Raw genomic sequence first — 20231 nt, forward strand, 5'->3', positions numbered from 1 at the left:
TAACTTCAGTCAACTAAAATCAGTTTAAACGGCCGGAATGGCAACAGATTTAGTTTGTATTTTCTCAATTATGTTTTTAGATTTAACACTGGCTAATGGTCAATTTAATCAAAATTTGAACAAAAAACAACAACAAAATTATGACACTAAGATCATATTTTGAAACGGGGTTCCAGTGCTTTGCCATTAAGCGATTGGCATTGGAAATAATTCCTATGATCAACTGTCGTGCCGGGCAATAGAGTCCGTATTGGTTTCCTTCCGACTACAAAGGATTATAGGTTTGCATGATATCTTCGATGTAACATTGTGAAAATAACTACGTTTGGCTCATATTTGATTTTGCTTTAAAAGCCGTCTCGTTCCTTTTAATGGTTAACATTTCGAACATATTTGTTTCATTCGGATTACATAATGAAAGACTTTTAATGATCGCGTCATAGACAACATTCCATCAGGTGTAATTTGATATGGACGACATTAATCTCTTATATGGTTCATAGTGAAAAATAACGCCGTTTGGGCTACGTTCGATTTTGCTTTAAGAGCAGTCTCTTACCTGATAAAGGTTAACATTTCGATCATGTGTTTTTTTTTCGGATTACATAATGAAAGATGAATAACTCTGAAGACACGATTGGAACTTTAAATGATAGCTTCATAGACAACATTCCATCAGGTGCAGTTTTATATGGACGACACGAATTTCTGCAGATTAGGCCTGAACTGGCAATTCCGTGTATAATTGTACTTGGCTTTGCGTCTCTTGTTGGAACGTTCGGTAACTTGTTGATTCTGTTTGTCATTGCCACAAAGAACAAACTAAGGAAAGTGGAGTCTATTTTCATCGTGAATTTGGCCATTTCGGACCTGTATGTAACCACTATGGCCGATCCCATGAGTCTTATAGGTAAATATAAAACATTCGTCGTTTTAACTCGCACACAACTTAATCAAGTATTGTTATTTAAAAAGAAAATTGTCTTTGCAAGTTTCGTCAGTGTTCAACGATAGCTAAGAACAAAACAAAATATCATTTCACTGACATCACAAAATTGTATTAAATAAAGATGCAACATTTCTCTCATGTGCTTCGCATTGTACATAGCTAACTTTTTCCTGCCTGCGATACGAGTTTAATCTTCTCTAAGATGCAGTGTTAACAAAGAATCATTCTACTTCTAATAGTACATGGTACTATATATAGAAACTATATCTAAAATGAGAATAAGGTATACATTCTAATGTTGTGATAAATAAATATATGGAGTCACTTATGTTAACGTTGTCGACCATTTGTGTCGATAATTGTGAAAAGATTTGATGTAATTTTGTAAGAGAAGAAACTATCGTCGTTGAACAAAATTCCCCTTAACACATGTATACTTTCATTTTCTTTTGAGCTCTTCGACAAACTAGCATAATTAAGCTAAAGAGCAAAAGATACTAGTTATAGCGCAGCAAAAACCCATACCGTTTCAAAGGTATGATTTAAAGTTGTTGTTTTTTCTCATTTCATTAATTAACATCCCTATTGCGCTCAGTCGATGCTTTACTATTACAATTTCATTACGATTGTTCTACCTATTTCTAGATATATATATAGTTCAACGACGGCAAAATGCAAAATCCCGTTTTACACCCTTAGGGCGACGCATACCATTAGATTAAGCATGACCTATTACCATAGCGCTAATAAATAATTAACGAGCTAGCGCTGTGGTATTCTGTGGATGTAAACGTCATGCTATACCAAATGATATGCGGCACCCTTAGAGTTTATATATATATATGTTTGACCATGTCTTACTAAAACTGCCATGAATTTCCAAACTTTTTATTTATCAACGTTAATGCTTTCTGGTATGTAAATTATAACTTTTTAAATGTTGAAATTATGAATCTGGGTAAGAATAATCGAAATGGAATTAGAATCAATGGCTATATTAATTGATATGTGTGGTTCTTGTTATTTCTTGGTAATTGCACCATTGAAAGAAGTGCAAATGCAGAAGGTTTTGTTATTGTATCATTATTGATCAACTTTAATTTTTGTTATGAAATGTTGCAAAAGTGTGAAACTGGCATCTTAGGGCTTTATAAAACACGTTATTTGATGATGGCATCGGACAATATCTAGAATATTCATAGACCACACTTCCTAAAGAAGCAGCGCATGCTCAACAACACTGGTATGGAACAGGACGCTGATATTCATAGTTTATGCATAAATTCAGCACTGACGTCGTGAAAATAGGTACATAAAGTGCCTACTTTAAACACAGTTGTCGGGGAATAGTTTTCGACAATAGTATACGTGGACATAAACCGCACGATTTATTAGTTTTTAGCAAACAGATAACACACATGGCGTCGACATGTACATAAGTGGACGATTGAGTGTTGTTTCGCGTATTGCATTATGTGTGAGGTAAATAAAACTTCCGGAGACCATCTATAGCCATTTACAAAAACCTTGTCATGGATTTTAAGTTTGAATATATTTTCGTAAAAATGCATTTTTTGGCAAACGGTATGAAAACAAACATGTAGAATAACACACAATTAGAAATACATTTGAAAGTCCACATAGCTTTTTCGTAATAACTATTTTGTTACAAGCTGATGATTCCATTGTATAGCATTACAATGTCTTAAAATAATTTAATACGATGGGAACTACCGAAACAAACTTTGAACGCAAACCCTTTTAAGAAGCATAAGGTTAAGGACCAAGATATACTAAAACTATGGCCAAGGCGCCTTTACATAAGACCACATAAGACAGACATACTACAAATTTGATATTTTAAGCATTTCCATATCAGGGAATGTCTCACTTCCCTTGCCGAAAATCTTTAACCAGGCCTAATCATACATCATCAAAGATGTTTAATGAATATAAGAGTTACGCCTTTGAATGATCAGCAAAAAGAAGTTCATTTGTGGTTTTAAGCTGCATGTAGTTTACGAGACCCGCGTATTAATACCATAATGCAAAGGAATCCGAAACTCGGTTTTGAGAAGGACAATCTTAAGTGATTCAATTTCCAATAGCGTAATTAACGCTCTAATAAATAATGAATTTCCTGTCTCATTTTTGTAATAGTTATTAACAGTAGAACAAACATTTCAAGCTAATGCTAAAAACACATACGAAACAAACTGTTTCAATATCTGACCCTATAATTCAAAAACGTGAAGGAAGCCCATTACTTAGAGACACACAAGTCAACAAGGGCGTTGCAAATAAACTGAACTCACTGAATGGAACTTATAATACGTCTCTCATTGTCATATTGATCAGGTGCTGTTTAATTAGATTTAGCAACTGAATCCGTCTCTGTGATTTCAAAATAAGAGAACATGGTTTTGAATTAGCCTATTATCTTGCAGGGCTGGTAAATCAATTGAATTATAACTAAAATCCGATTAAAGTTCCCATCCCCAATGTAAGGATAATATTGTATGAAAAACAAAACTGCATGGATGTTTTAGTTTTTCTTTATACGGATTTCCTCCACTGTTTCTGATTGCATGAAACAAACTTAATAGACCATGAAATCATTAAATGTCATACCAGGAACAATGTGAGAAATTGGCAAAGTAGTAAAATGAGCCATCTAATTAAAGATAGAATATTCTATTTTGAAGTGTGTTAAAAATTTCACTTAGTCATGCCATTATTAGAAAGAAATAGATGGATAAAAGTGTCGCTCATTATGTTTAGAAATTAGAAGAGGTGGCAAATTTACATCCAAGGGATGTCACTTAAATATCGATATGTGGGATAAGGTATTAAAAACGTTATAATCAAATATCAAATCAAATACGGACAACCATTTTTTTTTTATTGATTACAAGGTTATGGATATGTATGTTTCTTTATACATTGATAAAAATATATATATATGTAATGTTATACAGAGGATATTTGAAATTTATATGCATTGGTCCCTACTACATAGTTTTTTCTACACTATTGTAGCATCCAACATTAATACTACTTGAAATCGATGAAGTTTATTTAATGTTTAATCGTCAACTGTGTTTTACTTTCAGCCAAGATAGAGGGAGAGGATTTCTTTGGGAGTATACCAGGACTCTGCAAGACTGTTGCCAGTATCTGTACCATATCGTGTGTGACGTCAATGATGACGATTGCTGTCATGAGCTTGAACAGATATGTTTTTATTTGCGCCAACGACATGTATAACAAAATATTTACCAAGACAACGTGTTTCGCAATATCATTATCGCTATACGCTATTGGAATAATTCTCGTCCTGATAAATACAGCAGGCGTAGGTGACCATGGTTTTGATCGAAAAAGTTTAGAATGTATATGGGACAGAATGGAGACGTTTCCATTCACGATTATATTTTCTGTCATTTTGGTATGGATACCTTCATTTATCACGGGTTTATGCTATCTGAGGATATTTGTTTACGTCCGGACACACAGACGTAGAATACAGAAGCAAACCTCTCAATCATACAATGTCGACAGGCCGCTGAAGAGTTTCCGCCTTGCTAAAACGTTGTTTTTAATTTACGCCGTATTTGTGTCATGTTGGACGCCCTACGCACTTCTTATTGTTATCGATTCGAAAGACACATTTCCGCACGAAGTCCACCTATACATTACTTTATTTGCCCATTTGCACCCGTCTATGAACTGGTTTATCTACTTCATGACAAATACACACTTTGCAAAGGCGTACAAAGAGGTTTTTGAAAAGTTTTTGTTGTGTAAAACACAAGCGTGCTCCTGTGTATATAGAATAGAGATACATCAAAATATGATAGAAACACCACTGACGTCAAGGTCATTGAAGCCATTAGACACATCTAGTCTAATGCCTCTTAACGGCTTCCGGAAACAGGGTCCTGCTACAGTAACAATAGAAGCCGTTGCTGATACTGTTATATAAATATTTAATGAACAATGGTTTACAATCAAAACAGTCAAAATACGTTTTCATTTATAATTTTGGCTGACTAACACGTTGTTTTTTCACTATTCGATTTTAAACGACATTACCCAATTTACGTCAGGACGCTACATTTTTCAAAGAATCTTCCAATTAACGCCAATTAAGTTGATATTTTATGAAAATTATCATGAAAGAAACAGAACACCTTTGCATTTCGGTGCAAATCAACATTGTCTTCACTCATGATTAAAGATAATTTGAACTGTTATTATTACATGTTATTTATCATCTCTGGCAGCACCATCCGTGAACAATATTACTTCAATTTCGTTATTTCACCAAAACTCAAAATAATATCCTATGAATTCGTTTTATTGTTTAGATCTTTTACATGGTCATGCTTTGTCATTATAAACATATGATGTTTGCTGTCAATGTGTACGGAGTTGGAGTTTAAAGGCGGAAAATAAATATTGAATAATTTCAATGCATTTCTTAATCTCATTTGACTTTAATGATCAAATAGAATAAACCATATGACTTGGGTACATATAAATATTAGCCTTTATAAATAGGGTAATATTTACGTCACCACAAATTCCCGAGTCAAAAAGCGCCAAAAATATCGCATTGTATGCTAGGACTTTTTCACCGTATCACATGACATTAAATTTCAATAAAACGTGCGCAATTTTTCGGGGCATGCAATGCGATATATTGGGTGGGGTAGAGTATTTGAAAGGTGCTATTCCACTATTTTCGAAATTAGTTTATAAACGTTTTATTCTTGCATGTTAATCCGGCATACAATATTTGGCTATGTCTTAATTGGTTCACAACATGACACTTGCTGAAATACGAGAACCTCAAGACTAACGAGCTCCGAATAATTTGCAAAGTGACAACGAGGGCCATTGAGCCTTATCGGATATATTAATATATGAATTGTGAAATACAAAATGAGATAAATGATAGCTCTGAAAATATAACGCCTATGGGACCATAGTTACATCGGTTACACTGGTTTATTGTAAAGCGCATTTGTTATGTAAAGTGTGGTAGACTTTCAAAACGGTTTTATCGACAATTTTCAAATTCAAAACTCGAGCTTTCAGTTTGTCATCAGATCAGAGTTATACGGTTACAATAGCAAAAATGAGTTACAGCAGGGTTTAGCAAACGTTTGAAAAGTGTTCTTTTCTATCTTTAAAGCTGCACTCTCACAGATTGAACGTTTTGAAAACTTTTTCATTTTTTTGTCTTGGAACGAGGCAATATTTGCGAAAATCCATGGAAACCAGTTATATTAGACTGCTGACAAAAAAAATTAGATCGCAGATTTTTATATTCAAGTTCAAAAATTGATGTTTAATGCATTTTTAATAAACCGTTAGTAAGGGTTTAAGCCATAAAACATTATTTTTCGAACGGAAATATGAACATCTGCGATTTGATCTTTTGTCAGCATTATTTTATCATTGGTTTGCAGATATTTACGCAAAAATTTGCTCTTTCCAAGACAAAAATAAAAAAAAAGTTGAATAAATATTGAATCTGTATGAGTGCAGTTTTAATATAGGATTATGCGGTTACAATGGTTACAACCGCTTACATTGGGTACAAGTTCAAGATTAAAAGTCGACTTTTAATGCCGACATCTAATTAAAGTTATACAATCACATAAGTCTTAATTAGTTACATGATTGTTTTTCAAAAGTTTGAAAAAAGTGTTGTTTTTTCTATCTTAAATTTCGGGTTAAGCTGGTTACAATCGGTTATATCGGTTTCATAGATTTTCTTCAAAGTTTCAACTATTAAATCGACTTATCAGGTCGCCGCGAGATCAAATTTGTACGTTAACAATATATACCATAAGTAATAAGAGTTTTTACTCTTTTTTTGTCAAATATCGGTTAACGCGGTTACAGGAGTGACATCGGTTATATCGAAACAAATCTCGAGTTTTCAGGCCGCCATCTAATCATAGTTATTTGGTAGCAAAAGGTTCAATGAGTTACAGCAGGTTTATTTTCAAAAGGGTTTATATATGTCAACTATCAGGTTACGTGGTAACATTGGTAACAACTGGTTACATCAGTTACATAAAAAATCCAACCGAAAGATCGAGTTATCAGGCCGCCATCTAATCAGAGTTATGCGGTTACAATAGTGACAGTGAGTTAAAAAGTGTTTTCCAAAATTTTGAAAAAGATATTTTCTTCTATCTAAAATAAACGGTTACATTGGTTACAACCGGTTACAACGGTTACACCGAAAAATCGAATTTTCAGGTCGAATCAGATCAAAGTTATGCGGTTACAATTGTTACATTAAGCTGCAAGGGTGTTTTTCAAAAGTTTGAAAGTTTGTTTTTTCGATGTGAAATACCGGGTTACGCGGTTGTATTATATTCTGCCGAAAAGACATTGACTTTATTCAATAAAACCACCTTATATGTTAGGTCTATGTATGAACTAGAGAATAAGGTCAAAATTTATGTAATTAAAGAACGTTTGTCAGTCCGTTTGCGACAAACAGTGCAATTGGTGAAATTGATATTTGTAAATTCAAACTAGCTGTAAATAACGTCATTATTTAAACAATCATTTGTTTCAAAACAATTTGAATGTACCGGTTTGATAAAAGTGATCTCAAGATACGATCGTTGATAACAGTTTGAATTTTTGACAACTTGGCTATGTCCTTGTTCCACTATTGAAAATGGACAGGTATAAAGCTTGGATTAACGAGAATCTGCTCAAATGGATAGTTATCAGTTCTTGATTCGTATCTTTTCTTTTGAAAATTAGTCCAAGAACTCAATTTTGACAAAGTTTGCAAGAAATTATTGCTGACATAAAATGTGTTAATGACTCCCTTTAAATTGTGTATACGAATACATACTAAGCAAACCTCTGTACATACCCAGTGAGCATGGTTATATCGGAAAGAAATCGGTATCTTGTCGGGTTATCGGCTAATCGGTTCGATGTTACCCGGTGTCTGACCGATATAAATATAATAATTGAATAATTATAATATATAATTTATTGAATATATATATATATATATATATATATATATATATATATATATATATATATATATATATATATATATTCAATAAATGTGTAATGGCTGAATATTATTAGTATATAGTATGTTCTCTAATTATAAAGAAGTGTGATCTGGCGCCAATAAAATAACATAGGGATGATCTGTTATTAATCAGAAAACAATAGCGGATTAATGTTGGCCCAGTATCGGTCGGAAATGCCATGAATGAAAATATATGAATATGGATCGTAAACATATATGAATGTAATGATTATTTTTAACCATGAACACGTGTATGTGTAATAAAGAAATGGAAATGATGCTTAATTGATACATTTGAGTTAAAAACAAATATTCGGTGCTGCGTTTGAGATATTCAACGCATTTTGCATTGAAATTGACCACGCCAACATATCAGATATTTGCAATGAACAGTTGGCTTCATAAAAACAATTATTGATAAACTGTTAAAACATTTGAATACAAAGTATGTCATTCGCTCTGAAAAAAATCAGTTTTTAAAATGAAACGAATTGTTGAAATGATAGACAGTTTTTGCGACTATCAGTGCGCGGAGAACATATCGTTTGTAATGAGCAGTACAAGAAGTAAATACTGTAGAGGCACAGCTTCAGGTTCACGCAGTAGACAAGGTGTTGGTAGGAGATTTACTATTAAGTCGTACACTCAAAATCTATACAAAATTTACTTATTTTGTAGTAAGACCTAATAGATAGAAACACAAATGTTAAACCTGTTTTGAATCTTAATATTAGCCATTGTTTTTTTACTCTTTGTGACTTTTGACCTACTTTCTTATTTTTGTAGCTTTAGAAATGATATTTAGACTATGTAAACAGTTTTAAAACAAATATCACTGTTGTCCTTGAGTGACATTGATTGTGAACTGTTGACCTGGTTCCTTACTTTGAAGCTAAAGCAATGTCATTTTGACCATGTTTACAGTTTTGACTTCATATAACAATATTGTACCTGACTGACACTGACTGTGACATTTCGACATACCTTTATTTAGTTACAGGAATGAAATTTAAAAACAAAAGAACCAGGTGTTCAGTTTTGAAAAGAAAAAAAAAACAATGTGTGCTTGGATGACCTTAATTGCCACATTTTGACCTATTTCTAAGCTACTGCACTGACATTTGGACCATAAATACAGTTTTGCAAAAAGTATCAATTTCAACATTGACAGGTGACCTTTTGACCTTCTTTTTATTTTCGAAAATACAGCAATGACATTAAGATCATGTGTTTAGTTTTGTGAACATATTTCAAGCTAAGATATTTGGTGTGTTGCATTGAAAGAAGAATATAATAACTATCGGCTACTGCTATCTGTTCTTCAAATGATAAAACCTATTCAACAGCGTCTGTAATTCCTTACATCAGCATTCGTCTTGTGCGTTTTTAGGCTTTTACTCACGCTGTAAAGCGTGCTCTGTAACATAACTGCACGTTAATTATGTGGCTTCCTTAGTGCACATGAGTCAATGATTCAGGTAGGAAAGCTTGTCACATACAATATTTAGTAGGCTAACATAAAATCTTAGGCAGATGATCAACGATAGCTGATGCTAAAATTTGCACCGGTTTACCCGGGAAATAACACTATATATACTACAAGACGAATGTTGATGTCAGGCATCAAAGACGCGGCTGAATGGGTTTTATTGAATATTAATATATATCTATTGATGTTCATGAAACATTCCCCTCATTCAGTATACAGTCTACATCGACAGCCGTTAATGAGGACATGTGGTTGTGTTCGTAACTAAAAACAGCCAATAATGCAACCAGAGCCATAGTGGTACAGTGCATGCCATTGTATGGAGAAAACAAAGTTTGCCCTTTGTGAAAATGTCCTAAAGCATCTCTTACCATAGTGAGTTTTCGCGTTTTCTTTCCCCGCAAAAAGGTGAAGGAGGATGCTGAATCGTTGTGTCACGTGAAAAATATCGATACCCAATTGGCTCAATAAAGTGTGACAATATATACAATTGTTAACATTCCGAATAAACACGGACATAGCCGAACTATGACGGTTTAATCAACTTTCTAGATCGTAGATAATCGGTCGTCTCCGGCATGGTTAAATTATTTAGACTAGTACCTTGCATTATCACCGATAAAAATATTGGTGTCGGGTCGATTCGGCCGAGATATCATTTCGGCCTGATCCTTTTCGGCCTACTTTTATTCATTAATGTCTGTTTTAAATCGTGTGAATTACGCTTTGAACTTTCATTTTATATCAGTTAAATTTAAATTGTGTTAATTTCGTTATTGCGACTTATATTTGTTAGTAAAATCGTGTGAATTAAGCTTTGTACTTCCATTTTATATCACTTAAATTTAATATAGTCAATTAATGTCGTGATAAGGCACTTATATTTGTTATCAAATGCATAATTTAAGCTATTATTCACAATATGCCCGTAAATTCTCACATGCTTATTTACTACCACAGCGTGTATATAAATCGTTTTCACAGAAAGTAAATTTCTGAAATAACAAACTCGTATGACCGGCGACCAGTCAATACAAAAACACAGAGAATAACTTTTTTTAATTTCCTGTTTTTAAATTTAGGCTTATTCGTTTTATATGACGTTTTGGAATTTTTACACGCATCAAAACGGTTATTGATGGCAAAATTTAAGTAAAGTTGAATAAGAGTTGATATCATTAACATTTTTTTCATAACTAAAATTTATCCGTATACACTTCCCCATTGACAACTGCAAACATGTATCCCTATGTAGATGTATCCCTCTTATAAGGATGTCTGCAAACAGATTACAGGTAGAGGCTGGTAAATGGCATAAACCAGCGGCTATACTTTATTCGGAAAGAAAATGTCATTTATGTGATTTACTGGAAGATGAATATCATTTTGTTCTTGAATGTAAATTGTATACTCACATAAGAAAAGCTTGCATAGATAAATAATATTATGCACGACCTAATATGATTAAATTTATAGAATTATTCACCTCTCAAAATATTTATATAAATAGAAAATTATCTATGTTTGTATTCAAAGCTTTCGAGTTGAGAAATGCCTACTAGAGTTATTACGGATAATATTAAGTTAATCCTCTAGCTGTGTTAATGTTGTTATAGATATGGAACTGTGATTGTTAAACCAATTTGTAACTGTATGGTTGGAAGATTGAGTGACCTTTGACTGTGTTATAAACATTAACGTATTTTATTGATTGTGTACGCATGGGCGTATTGCCTATTGTATTTTGAAATAAACTCTATATACTAAATACTAGAATAAGTATGAGCTTGTCTTAGATACTATTATTTTCACACTCTGTTATCTGCTTCAAAATGCTTGTAATATAAAATCATGGAATAATTTATTTTAACTTATTTCATACGCATAGATAAAACTTTTGTGATTCTTTTGGTATCTTTTTTTTCTGTTTTTATAACATTTTAACAATAATATTTTATAACGCACATGTGTTTTTTGGTGAGTAACAGTTGAAAATTTGGAATGATTTGAGTAATGGTTTGGAATTTAGAAGTACCGTACCTTTTCTAGTTTATCAGTAATTTGAAACTCAGAAAATATGGGATTTTTAAATAATTAATTGTTTGTACTCTTCTTTAATTTATCATACTCCACAGCTGTGTAACTTGTATAGAGAGTAAGTAAGTAGATTTTTCTATTTCATAAAGTAGCTTTTATCTTTTATTTGAGAATGTTTTTTTACTTGTATGTGGTGTATAGACGTTTATTTAAAAATTAATTTGAAAACAAAAACCCAGAACAGTTTTTGTTGATGTTTTCAGTGATTATAGTTATAACACTAGTACTTAAAATATAATTAAATGAATAACTCTCAAATGTGATCAAACGCTTTTGGACTCAAGGACTATAACGATTTTTTCTCTGACTTAATGTATCGCCAAAGTAAGTAAATATGCCAATAAACGTCTAGGTGCCCGACACATCATCGTTGAATACCCGGGAACACATTTTCTCTGCTCTTTTTAATACCGCTTTGTAACCATGAATAGTTAAAAAACTAGTTCCATTGGTGACAAATGGGGCCTTTTGGGAATGAACTGAAGCCAATGAAATAATGTCATGTTATATTCCATGTGTTGTGGACAACCCCTATATGATTTCATAAATAATCTTCTAAGTTAAAGCATATTATGATATTTGTAACATGTGTTTACATTAGAAGAAAAATTACTACTCTTAAAGCGAAATTTTTTCAGCTAATTTTCCAACTGTACTAATGAAATGTAAACGAAATAAAGTACCATGGTAGCCAACGATTCCAGAACATAGTTAAAGCACGTTGATTTTGAGTTAATGTTTTCTTTCGTTACCATTCATTAATTTGCTACGTTCTATTTGTGGTGTTATCAGTATAATTCCATGCGTGAGTTTAGGGTAATGATGTAACTTGTTTGCTTTATTTTGTAAGCAGAAAATGACTGTCTAAACAAGTCTCTAGAAGGTCTCTTTATTGAAAACATGTATTGTATTTTCCTAACCTTAGCTTCTTGTTTTGCCTTGCTTTGTCGCCTTTTTTAAATCTTTAACGAAGTTCTTCTACTTCAAAAATGAGTTAAGTTACGATTAAAAAAAACATTGTTTTCAGAAAGTGCCATGAAAACGGCAATTGCAAATATATTGTTATTAAATTACATTTTCCCTTAAATGATATGCATACAATTTTAAGCATGATTAATTTTGTGATAGGTGCTCTGAATTGTATTCCGCCGTCTGCAGATAGAGTTGGTATCTCTGATTATTAAAGTACTTGGGGGTTACCTAAAAGTTTATTATAATTTGTTTTATTATTAAGTTTCCTCAAGTTAATGCATCCTTTGATAAGATTTACCTTTTACGCTTTTTACAAGGATTGTTGGGATAAGTGTGAGGTTTGTGCACGTAAACTGGTTTAAACCCCCAGTTAACATTTTACTGACCGTTCCAAGGCGGTACCTAACAATCCTTAATAAACATACCTAGTTATTTTTAAATAGTTTGTATGCACTGTTTTGTTGTGGAGTTTTGTGCTGTTCTTCCATGTTTCTTGTTTGTGACTTTTGTTTTTGTGTTCTATGTCTTTGGCGTTTACCCAGTGCCGTTAAACCGGGTTTATGTTTAAACCTTTTGCTACTGAGCTTGTTTATGTAGTTTTTCATATAAGTATTGGAGTAAGCTCCCTGGCATTACAGTGCAACATGCATTCGGAACTCCTCGGCCATTTTTTTCAAAAACAACCTCGGATGTATGCCGGTACATCTGTTGAAGTAGTCCGTATTTTTTTGAATAAAAGCATTAATTAAATGTAGTGTTTAAGAGTTGTATTCATTGCTCTCAGTTTAAATTGATTGCCAGTGAAGTGTATTATTGCAAACATAATTACGATTCCCAAGAGTTAAGTCATAAATGTTAACTACTAAATAAGATTACTACGCGATCTATTTGCAGCGGACTTAAACGTACCACTTTTTAAGTATGTAAACCGTCCATATACATCCGAGGTTGTTTTTGAAAAAATGGCCGAGGAGTTCCGAATGTGCAACATGATAACCTTTGAAAACCAATAGTAAGGGTGACATATTTGGACTTGTGCTTTGGTATCTGTGCTTACAATTGTAATGTACCAAATTTAACTGCGTCCACAAAATTAGATTGTCTGCGTATACGGTTGTTGACAAATCAAAAAATCAAGTCCAATTAAGACTGATTCAAAAACAATAACTGGGATTAAAATTGAGACCGGATTTTACCTCTCCTTTCTCACAATCTTTCGTCTCACAATCTTTCTCCCAAACTTATTCCTCTTACAGTAACCACTGACACCATGCAAATTCTATGACCCGATATCACGGGGTATAGAGAGTAAGGTTGTAAATTATCTTTGAATTTAAGTTTTATTTTCGTATTTCAACCTCCATTCCCCTTAAAAGCGTTTATATAGCTGAACTCTAACTGTACTCGCTCATGGTGGCATATTTTCCGTTGTAGAATTTGGTATTCAAGTGCGGGATCACCTTAAAGATGCACTCTTACTCCCAAACCATAATTAATACAATTGTTTAAAATTACCAAAAAGGATGCATAAATGTCAAAAACAATGAGTCTTATGAAGGAACCGAGTTTAATTTGAAAGAAAGGTGCAGAAAACAAGATATTTTTACCTCATGAGATGATAGTAGATCATAGTTAATCTTTTAGCATTTACCAATCATTTAATATTGTCGTGTGTTTAGTTTAAATTTACGGTTACAATCTTGTTATCAGTAATTAATATTTCCATAAATGCATCATTTAGTAAGTAGGTAAAGGTTTATCACTCAAAATTTATGTTTGTTATACATGTGTTTGTATTGATTTTGAATCAGAGTGTCACTTTTAGGTTTTGGGTCTTTGTCACATTCAGTGACGCTGTTGCCCCCACATTGAGTACCTTGAGCTTCTAAGAGCCGCTCAAATTGGAAACTAGTACTCAGGGTCCATTATTTAAAACATCTTAGTGAAATAATTCAACTTACTGAAAACGTCCCAATTGTTGACAACGTTTGTATTAAATCTTATCTTCTTTTCAGCATTTGTTTTCATATGAATGCATAACCTAGACAATTTCCTTGTATATCGTCATTTTTAATTGTACAATTATTGTTAGTTTCTTTAAATTTATCTACCAAAAAAGATTTTGAAAATTCATCCCAAGGCTTCTGAGCTAGCCTACTTTTATTAAGTAGTTGTAATTTTCATTCTAATTAGATTAGTGAAAACTAAATTCTAACTCTTCCATTTAGTGATTTATCACGCTGCCTAGCAAACTGACAGCATAGACACTATATGTTATTCAGATGTATATCCTACGTTTTGCCATTCTAGCAATTTGAGCAACAGAATTGCTTATGAGATGAAGTTAGGATTTGTGAAACTAATTTATCTAACCTGAAAACACACTTAGGGTGTTGTGGTAGTATTGGTGTTGTTGATATTGGCCGAGTCGTTAATCAAACACCGCACAAAATGATCAAATAAAACTTAGTACACTAATAACCATACCCTCTGTCAATCCTGGAAAAAACACTATATGTTATACCTAAATTGTCAATTATATGCCCAAAATCGCTTTCATTTCTTTGACTATTAAAAGTAAATGAACTTCAATGTAATTTGGAACTTATTTCGTTTGATCGTTTTGAGCATTAATGTCCCAAGTTTTCACTTTCTAAATCTGTAAAATTTGATTCTTGGAACGTTTTCCTTCAATAACTTTCTTGCTCCACTATCTACGAACGCGAAATAAAACAAAACTGAGCGATACCCAAGAGTAGTAGAGCCGTCAGGGCATCATGATCTATTGGATGTTTATAAATCGTTCTTTAATCAGAATTAACATTTTTACAGTCAACCACTGCTTATTCATTTATGCTGAAAAGGTTGTGTAAGGAGGATATAGAGTAAGATGGCTTTGTAATATAAAGGGTTAGAGTCGTTGAGGTATATAGATTACCCAGTAACTGACTAGGTAGGTTTTATACACCCTCACTGGCTTGTTACCACACAAGAGTGAGGACTGTTAAATCCCATAAACACCTTCAGTCACTAGCAGAGTAATTAGTATATAACATGCGTTATCAAAGAAACATCATCAAAAATATCCTATACTTTTGTCCATTGCTGTCATGCTTGTAAATACAAGAACAGGCTTGATTGTCAAGGTTATTACTTATCCGGAATTATCTGGCGATATTCTCAAAAAGCTACGTAAAGTTAAAATGATTTCTCCAAAAGACTTTTTGACATTTTAAATACTTATTGAAATCGAATGTATTATGGTACTACATGTATTATACATTATACAATCTTCTAGTATTTGTAAAAGATTGAAATTCATCTTGATCTCAACTCATTACGACGACATTAATTGACAACCTTAATAACACTTTTGTTTTAAGTTACACAAGTGGTGATCTTCGTCTCAAGCAATGATAAAGATTGACAAGCTTCAATTTGAGAGGTGAAAGCGAAAAGGTTCTATCTTCTTCTTGATTTAATGTCACTTAAAACCATTTTGCATTCACCCCTGGAATTGACCCTCTGAATACCTTTTTCGTTAGAGGTGAGCATTGCAGTCCGCGAATAGTTTTCTTGGTGTATCTTTAAGACCATTTTTTGCTGACATTTTTTGGCTCACGCTTCTGTCTCATATATAAAAGACTGTTCGTATGTGTGTATTCATTTGGTTATAACAGCTCGAAAAATAATACACAGCATTTATATAGTTAGGCTCACCTGAGTACGGGTCAGAGTGAGCTAATGTGATAGGTGATTGTCCGTCGTCTGTCGTCGTCCGTCCGTCGTCAAGTTTATCCTTTAAACATTTTTTTCCACTACTAAACCACTGGGACAATTTCAATCAAACATGACTTGAATGACTCTTGGGTAGTCTCTACCCACATTCTTTCAATAAAAGTGGTTCCATGCATAACTCTGGTTGCCAAAGCTGCCAAAAGTAAAAACTTTGAAAATCTTTTTCTTAGAAACCGCTAGCCTGAATTTAACAAAATTTCACGGAAATGTTCCTGGTCGCCCTGTATCAAATTCCTTTACCCTTTGTCGATTCATAAAAAGAAAACATGGCCGCCATGTACTTTTTACTTTATATGTCTAAATTTTAAAATAATTTTACAGAAATGTGCCCTTAGGTGACCCTCTTATCAAATGTCTTCACTCCATTTAGATTCGTAAAAGAGCATGGCCGTCAGGGGTCGTGGCTTATTTTCACTTTATATGTCCTGATATAAAACTTTGGAAATCTTCTCCTCAGAATCCGCTGTTCCGATTTAAAAATAATTTAAGAAAAATGTTGCTTATGTGACCCTCTATCAAATTTCTATACCCCATGTTGATTCGTAAAAAAACGTGGCGGGCATGGGGCGGGGCTACCTTCCACTAAGCATGAATATGGGCCCTTTAAAATTGTGACCTTTTGTTAAATTCCTTCACCCCATGTAGATTCATAAAAAACACGGTGATTCATAAAAAAAACATAGCTATATGTCTATATATAAAATATTCTCTTCAAAAAGCAGTGACCCGATTTCAAAATAATCCTTAGGTGACCATATAACACTTTGTTCACCCCATTGTGGTACAAACTTCATGAACATATTCACAGTAACAATTTGTTCTTTTGTTACAACTTATATAACTCCAACTTAAAGTGACACTCTTATTCAAAATTAATACATACACATGTATAACAAACATAAAATTTGACTGATAAACCTTCAACTACTTACTAAATAATGCATTAATGGAAAATATCAATTACTAACACAAAGATTGTAACCGTGTATTTAATAGCAGAACGCGCAAAAAATATTAAATTATTTGATGAATTCTAAAAGATTTACTGTGGTTTAATATAGTTTTATAGGCTAGAAATACCGTGTTTTATGCTCATTTCTTTCAAATTCAACTCGGTATTCTTCATAAGAACCATTGTTTTCGACATTTATTCATCCTTTTGGGAATATTAAAACAATATTATAAATTGTAGTAAATCTTAATTGAGAGTTAGAGTGCATCTTTAAATATTGGAGAATATTTCATATATTATTAGCCCGTTTAAAAAAAACGGGACGTATTATAGTATACGGCATACAGGTATGTTGTTTGACTAATAACTTTCGAACCCTTTGTACAATCAGGTGAGCTTTATAGGACCATCCTGACCCTCTTGTTTATTGTTTCAATATATGTTTACTGCGTTTTTCCTCCAAGTTCGTTCAATGATACTTGCATCATTAGAATAAATGATACGGTGGCACAGAGGTGACACCCGAAACCTAGTAACTTGTGGCCAAATATTAGTTACTTGTGGCCACAACTTAGTAATTTGTGGCCACTACTTATTGAATCGTGGTCACTACTTATAAAATCGTGGCCACAGCTAAGTAACTTGTGGCCGCAACTTATTAACGTATGGCCACGACTTTGCCGCTTTGTGATAATAACACAGTTAGCAACTCATGGAATTCAAATAAGTTAACGTCATTTTCACAGATCACTGAGCTCGTTGACAATAACGCGAAAAGAGTACAGAGACGGTCGTTCTCTGATTGACTTTGTTGTAAACTCGATCGTGCATTCTGGACGCTATCATGGTTACAGAAGCATGCGAAAACTATGCTTGGCGATTAAATTTAGCGTATGGACTGACGGGAATAGGCCATGATCACGACTTTGAAAAAATAACATTTTGTAAAATTGGTTTAGCCCAGTCACACTAGGGAAAGGGCAACAGTAAAATGTTTTCAAAATCATAATTGTCAACCAACTTACAATTTTAAACTATCCACGCCAACTTAACTGACGAACGAGCAAGCTTTATCAATGTTCTCTTTCTCAATGTTTTGGAGTTCTGGGGCTGTTTGGTTTTAATATGAGTATCATGGTCTGCCCTCCCCTATAGGCTGCATTATGGCTTGGCCCAGCTCTAATACTGTGTTTAAACATCATAAGTACCATGCAATAGACGTGACTGCTGTTCCCTTCAGGTGCATTATACCCTAGCTATACACGCAGTTACCTGATTTTTTATGTGCTTGGTGTAAATTCCTTATACACGAGATACAACATACCTGGGTTTCAAAACTAGGAAACTATTTTCACCCTTTAAATCCCGAGCGCTAGGCAAGGGAACTACTGAATCATATTTTGACTTCTTTTGGTTTTAAGGGGCGCACAGTGACCTGAAAATTCTTTAATGTGCTTTTTTACGCAAAATTTGGCCCTTTCCAAGACAAAAAAATTAAAAAAAGTTGTAAACAATGGTATATCTGTGAGAGGGCAGCTTTAAGAGATTTTCATTGTATTTAGTAGAGTAAGATACAAGTTACTGCAATTCCAAATCACTTCTCTTGATATCAGAGTGAGGTACAAAATTGTCGGGTTCGAATCCTTATATCTTTACGAGGTGACCTCTTTACTCTATAACATTCTTCATCTTTTCTGGACCCACTCCCTTAATCGAAATGAATACAAGTAAGAAAAAGACCCTGTTTATTTTCATATTTATTCATATCGCTCTATATGTATGTAGTCGATAATTATCTCATTATACTTCAGCCAATATAATGCAATGAAGACAAGCATACAATCTAAATGGTCATACTATACATTTTCAAATAAAACATGTTATTAAAACAATGACAGCTACAGGTGCAACCCACTTTTAGACGAACATTTAACGATTAATGTCAAACTACAAGAAATACAAATAAATGAATGGTCAAAGACACAGGCAAACATTCTGATTTGTTTGCTACAAACAATTTTTAGTTACTTTTTCACCAAAAACACGGATGGGTTGGTGTCCAATTGTAAAGGCATAATTCCTGGCAAGCTTGTCGGTTCGTATCCACTAAGTCTGTGGTTAAAGTCTAAATACAAATGAGGATCCAAACTCGGTTTTGTCTTGGAAGCTTTTTGTTCTTGAGCTGGGGCGCTTTTTTTCCTTTTCATGATTTTTTTGCCGGAAAACCATTTCTTTAAAGATCTAAGTGCTTCTGTCATCGAACGAACTTTCGGCGACTCTTGATTGCAGACACTTTCGTCTATGTTGTCTTTGCACCCAACACGGTCGATTTGGAAGTCTATGTTGCACTGGTTTTTCTCGGTTTTGTCAGCACATTGTTGTGGTTTGACTTCGAAGTCTTTGTCGAGTTTCTGAATATCATATGCGGAACGTACTAGCAATAAACTGTCTTGTCGTTGCTTTGTCTGTGAACATTTCTCAGTTTTCTTTACGCTGTTTTGATCATTCCTCTGAAAACAATACCTCTTTGACGAGTAATACTCTCGTAAATTGTTGGCCCGCTCAGTTCTATTGTTGCCAACTCGAACGCACAAATTATTATAAGCTTCTTGAAAATAGGTCATGTGGGTTGTGATCTGCAAATGCTCTATTTTGTCTATAAGATAACTAACACTTTCCTTAGCATTAGACATACAATCGTCGAGACATTTAATGACATCAAAGGAATCCATTGCTTTATCTTTATAATAAAAAGCTCGTTCACGTTTGAGATTGATGCGCAACTGACTTGGTTGCTAATGGACAGCTCTTTTTATACATTTACGTAGTGTTTGGGATGGAAACTCTGTTCAAAGATTTGCTCGACAATACGTAATCTTCAAGGGTA

At 33.4% G+C, this 20231-nt stretch overlaps 1 protein-coding gene across 1 annotated transcript; it reads left to right on the forward strand.

Annotated features, from left to right (window-relative positions):
- Positions 1-615: 615 nt before the first annotated feature.
- Positions 616-4934, forward strand: LOC128216012 (melatonin receptor type 1B-A-like). Its single transcript, XM_052922607.1, has 2 exons — positions 616-910; positions 4063-4934. Exons 1-2 carry the CDS (start codon positions 616-618, stop codon positions 4932-4934), a joined length of 1167 nt encoding a protein of 388 aa, XP_052778567.1.
- Positions 4935-20231: the final 15297 nt, after the last annotated feature.

This window comes from Mya arenaria, chromosome 14 (assembly GCF_026914265.1).
Source record: "Mya arenaria isolate MELC-2E11 chromosome 14, ASM2691426v1".
NCBI classification, from domain to species: domain Eukaryota; kingdom Metazoa; phylum Mollusca; class Bivalvia; order Myida; family Myidae; genus Mya; species Mya arenaria.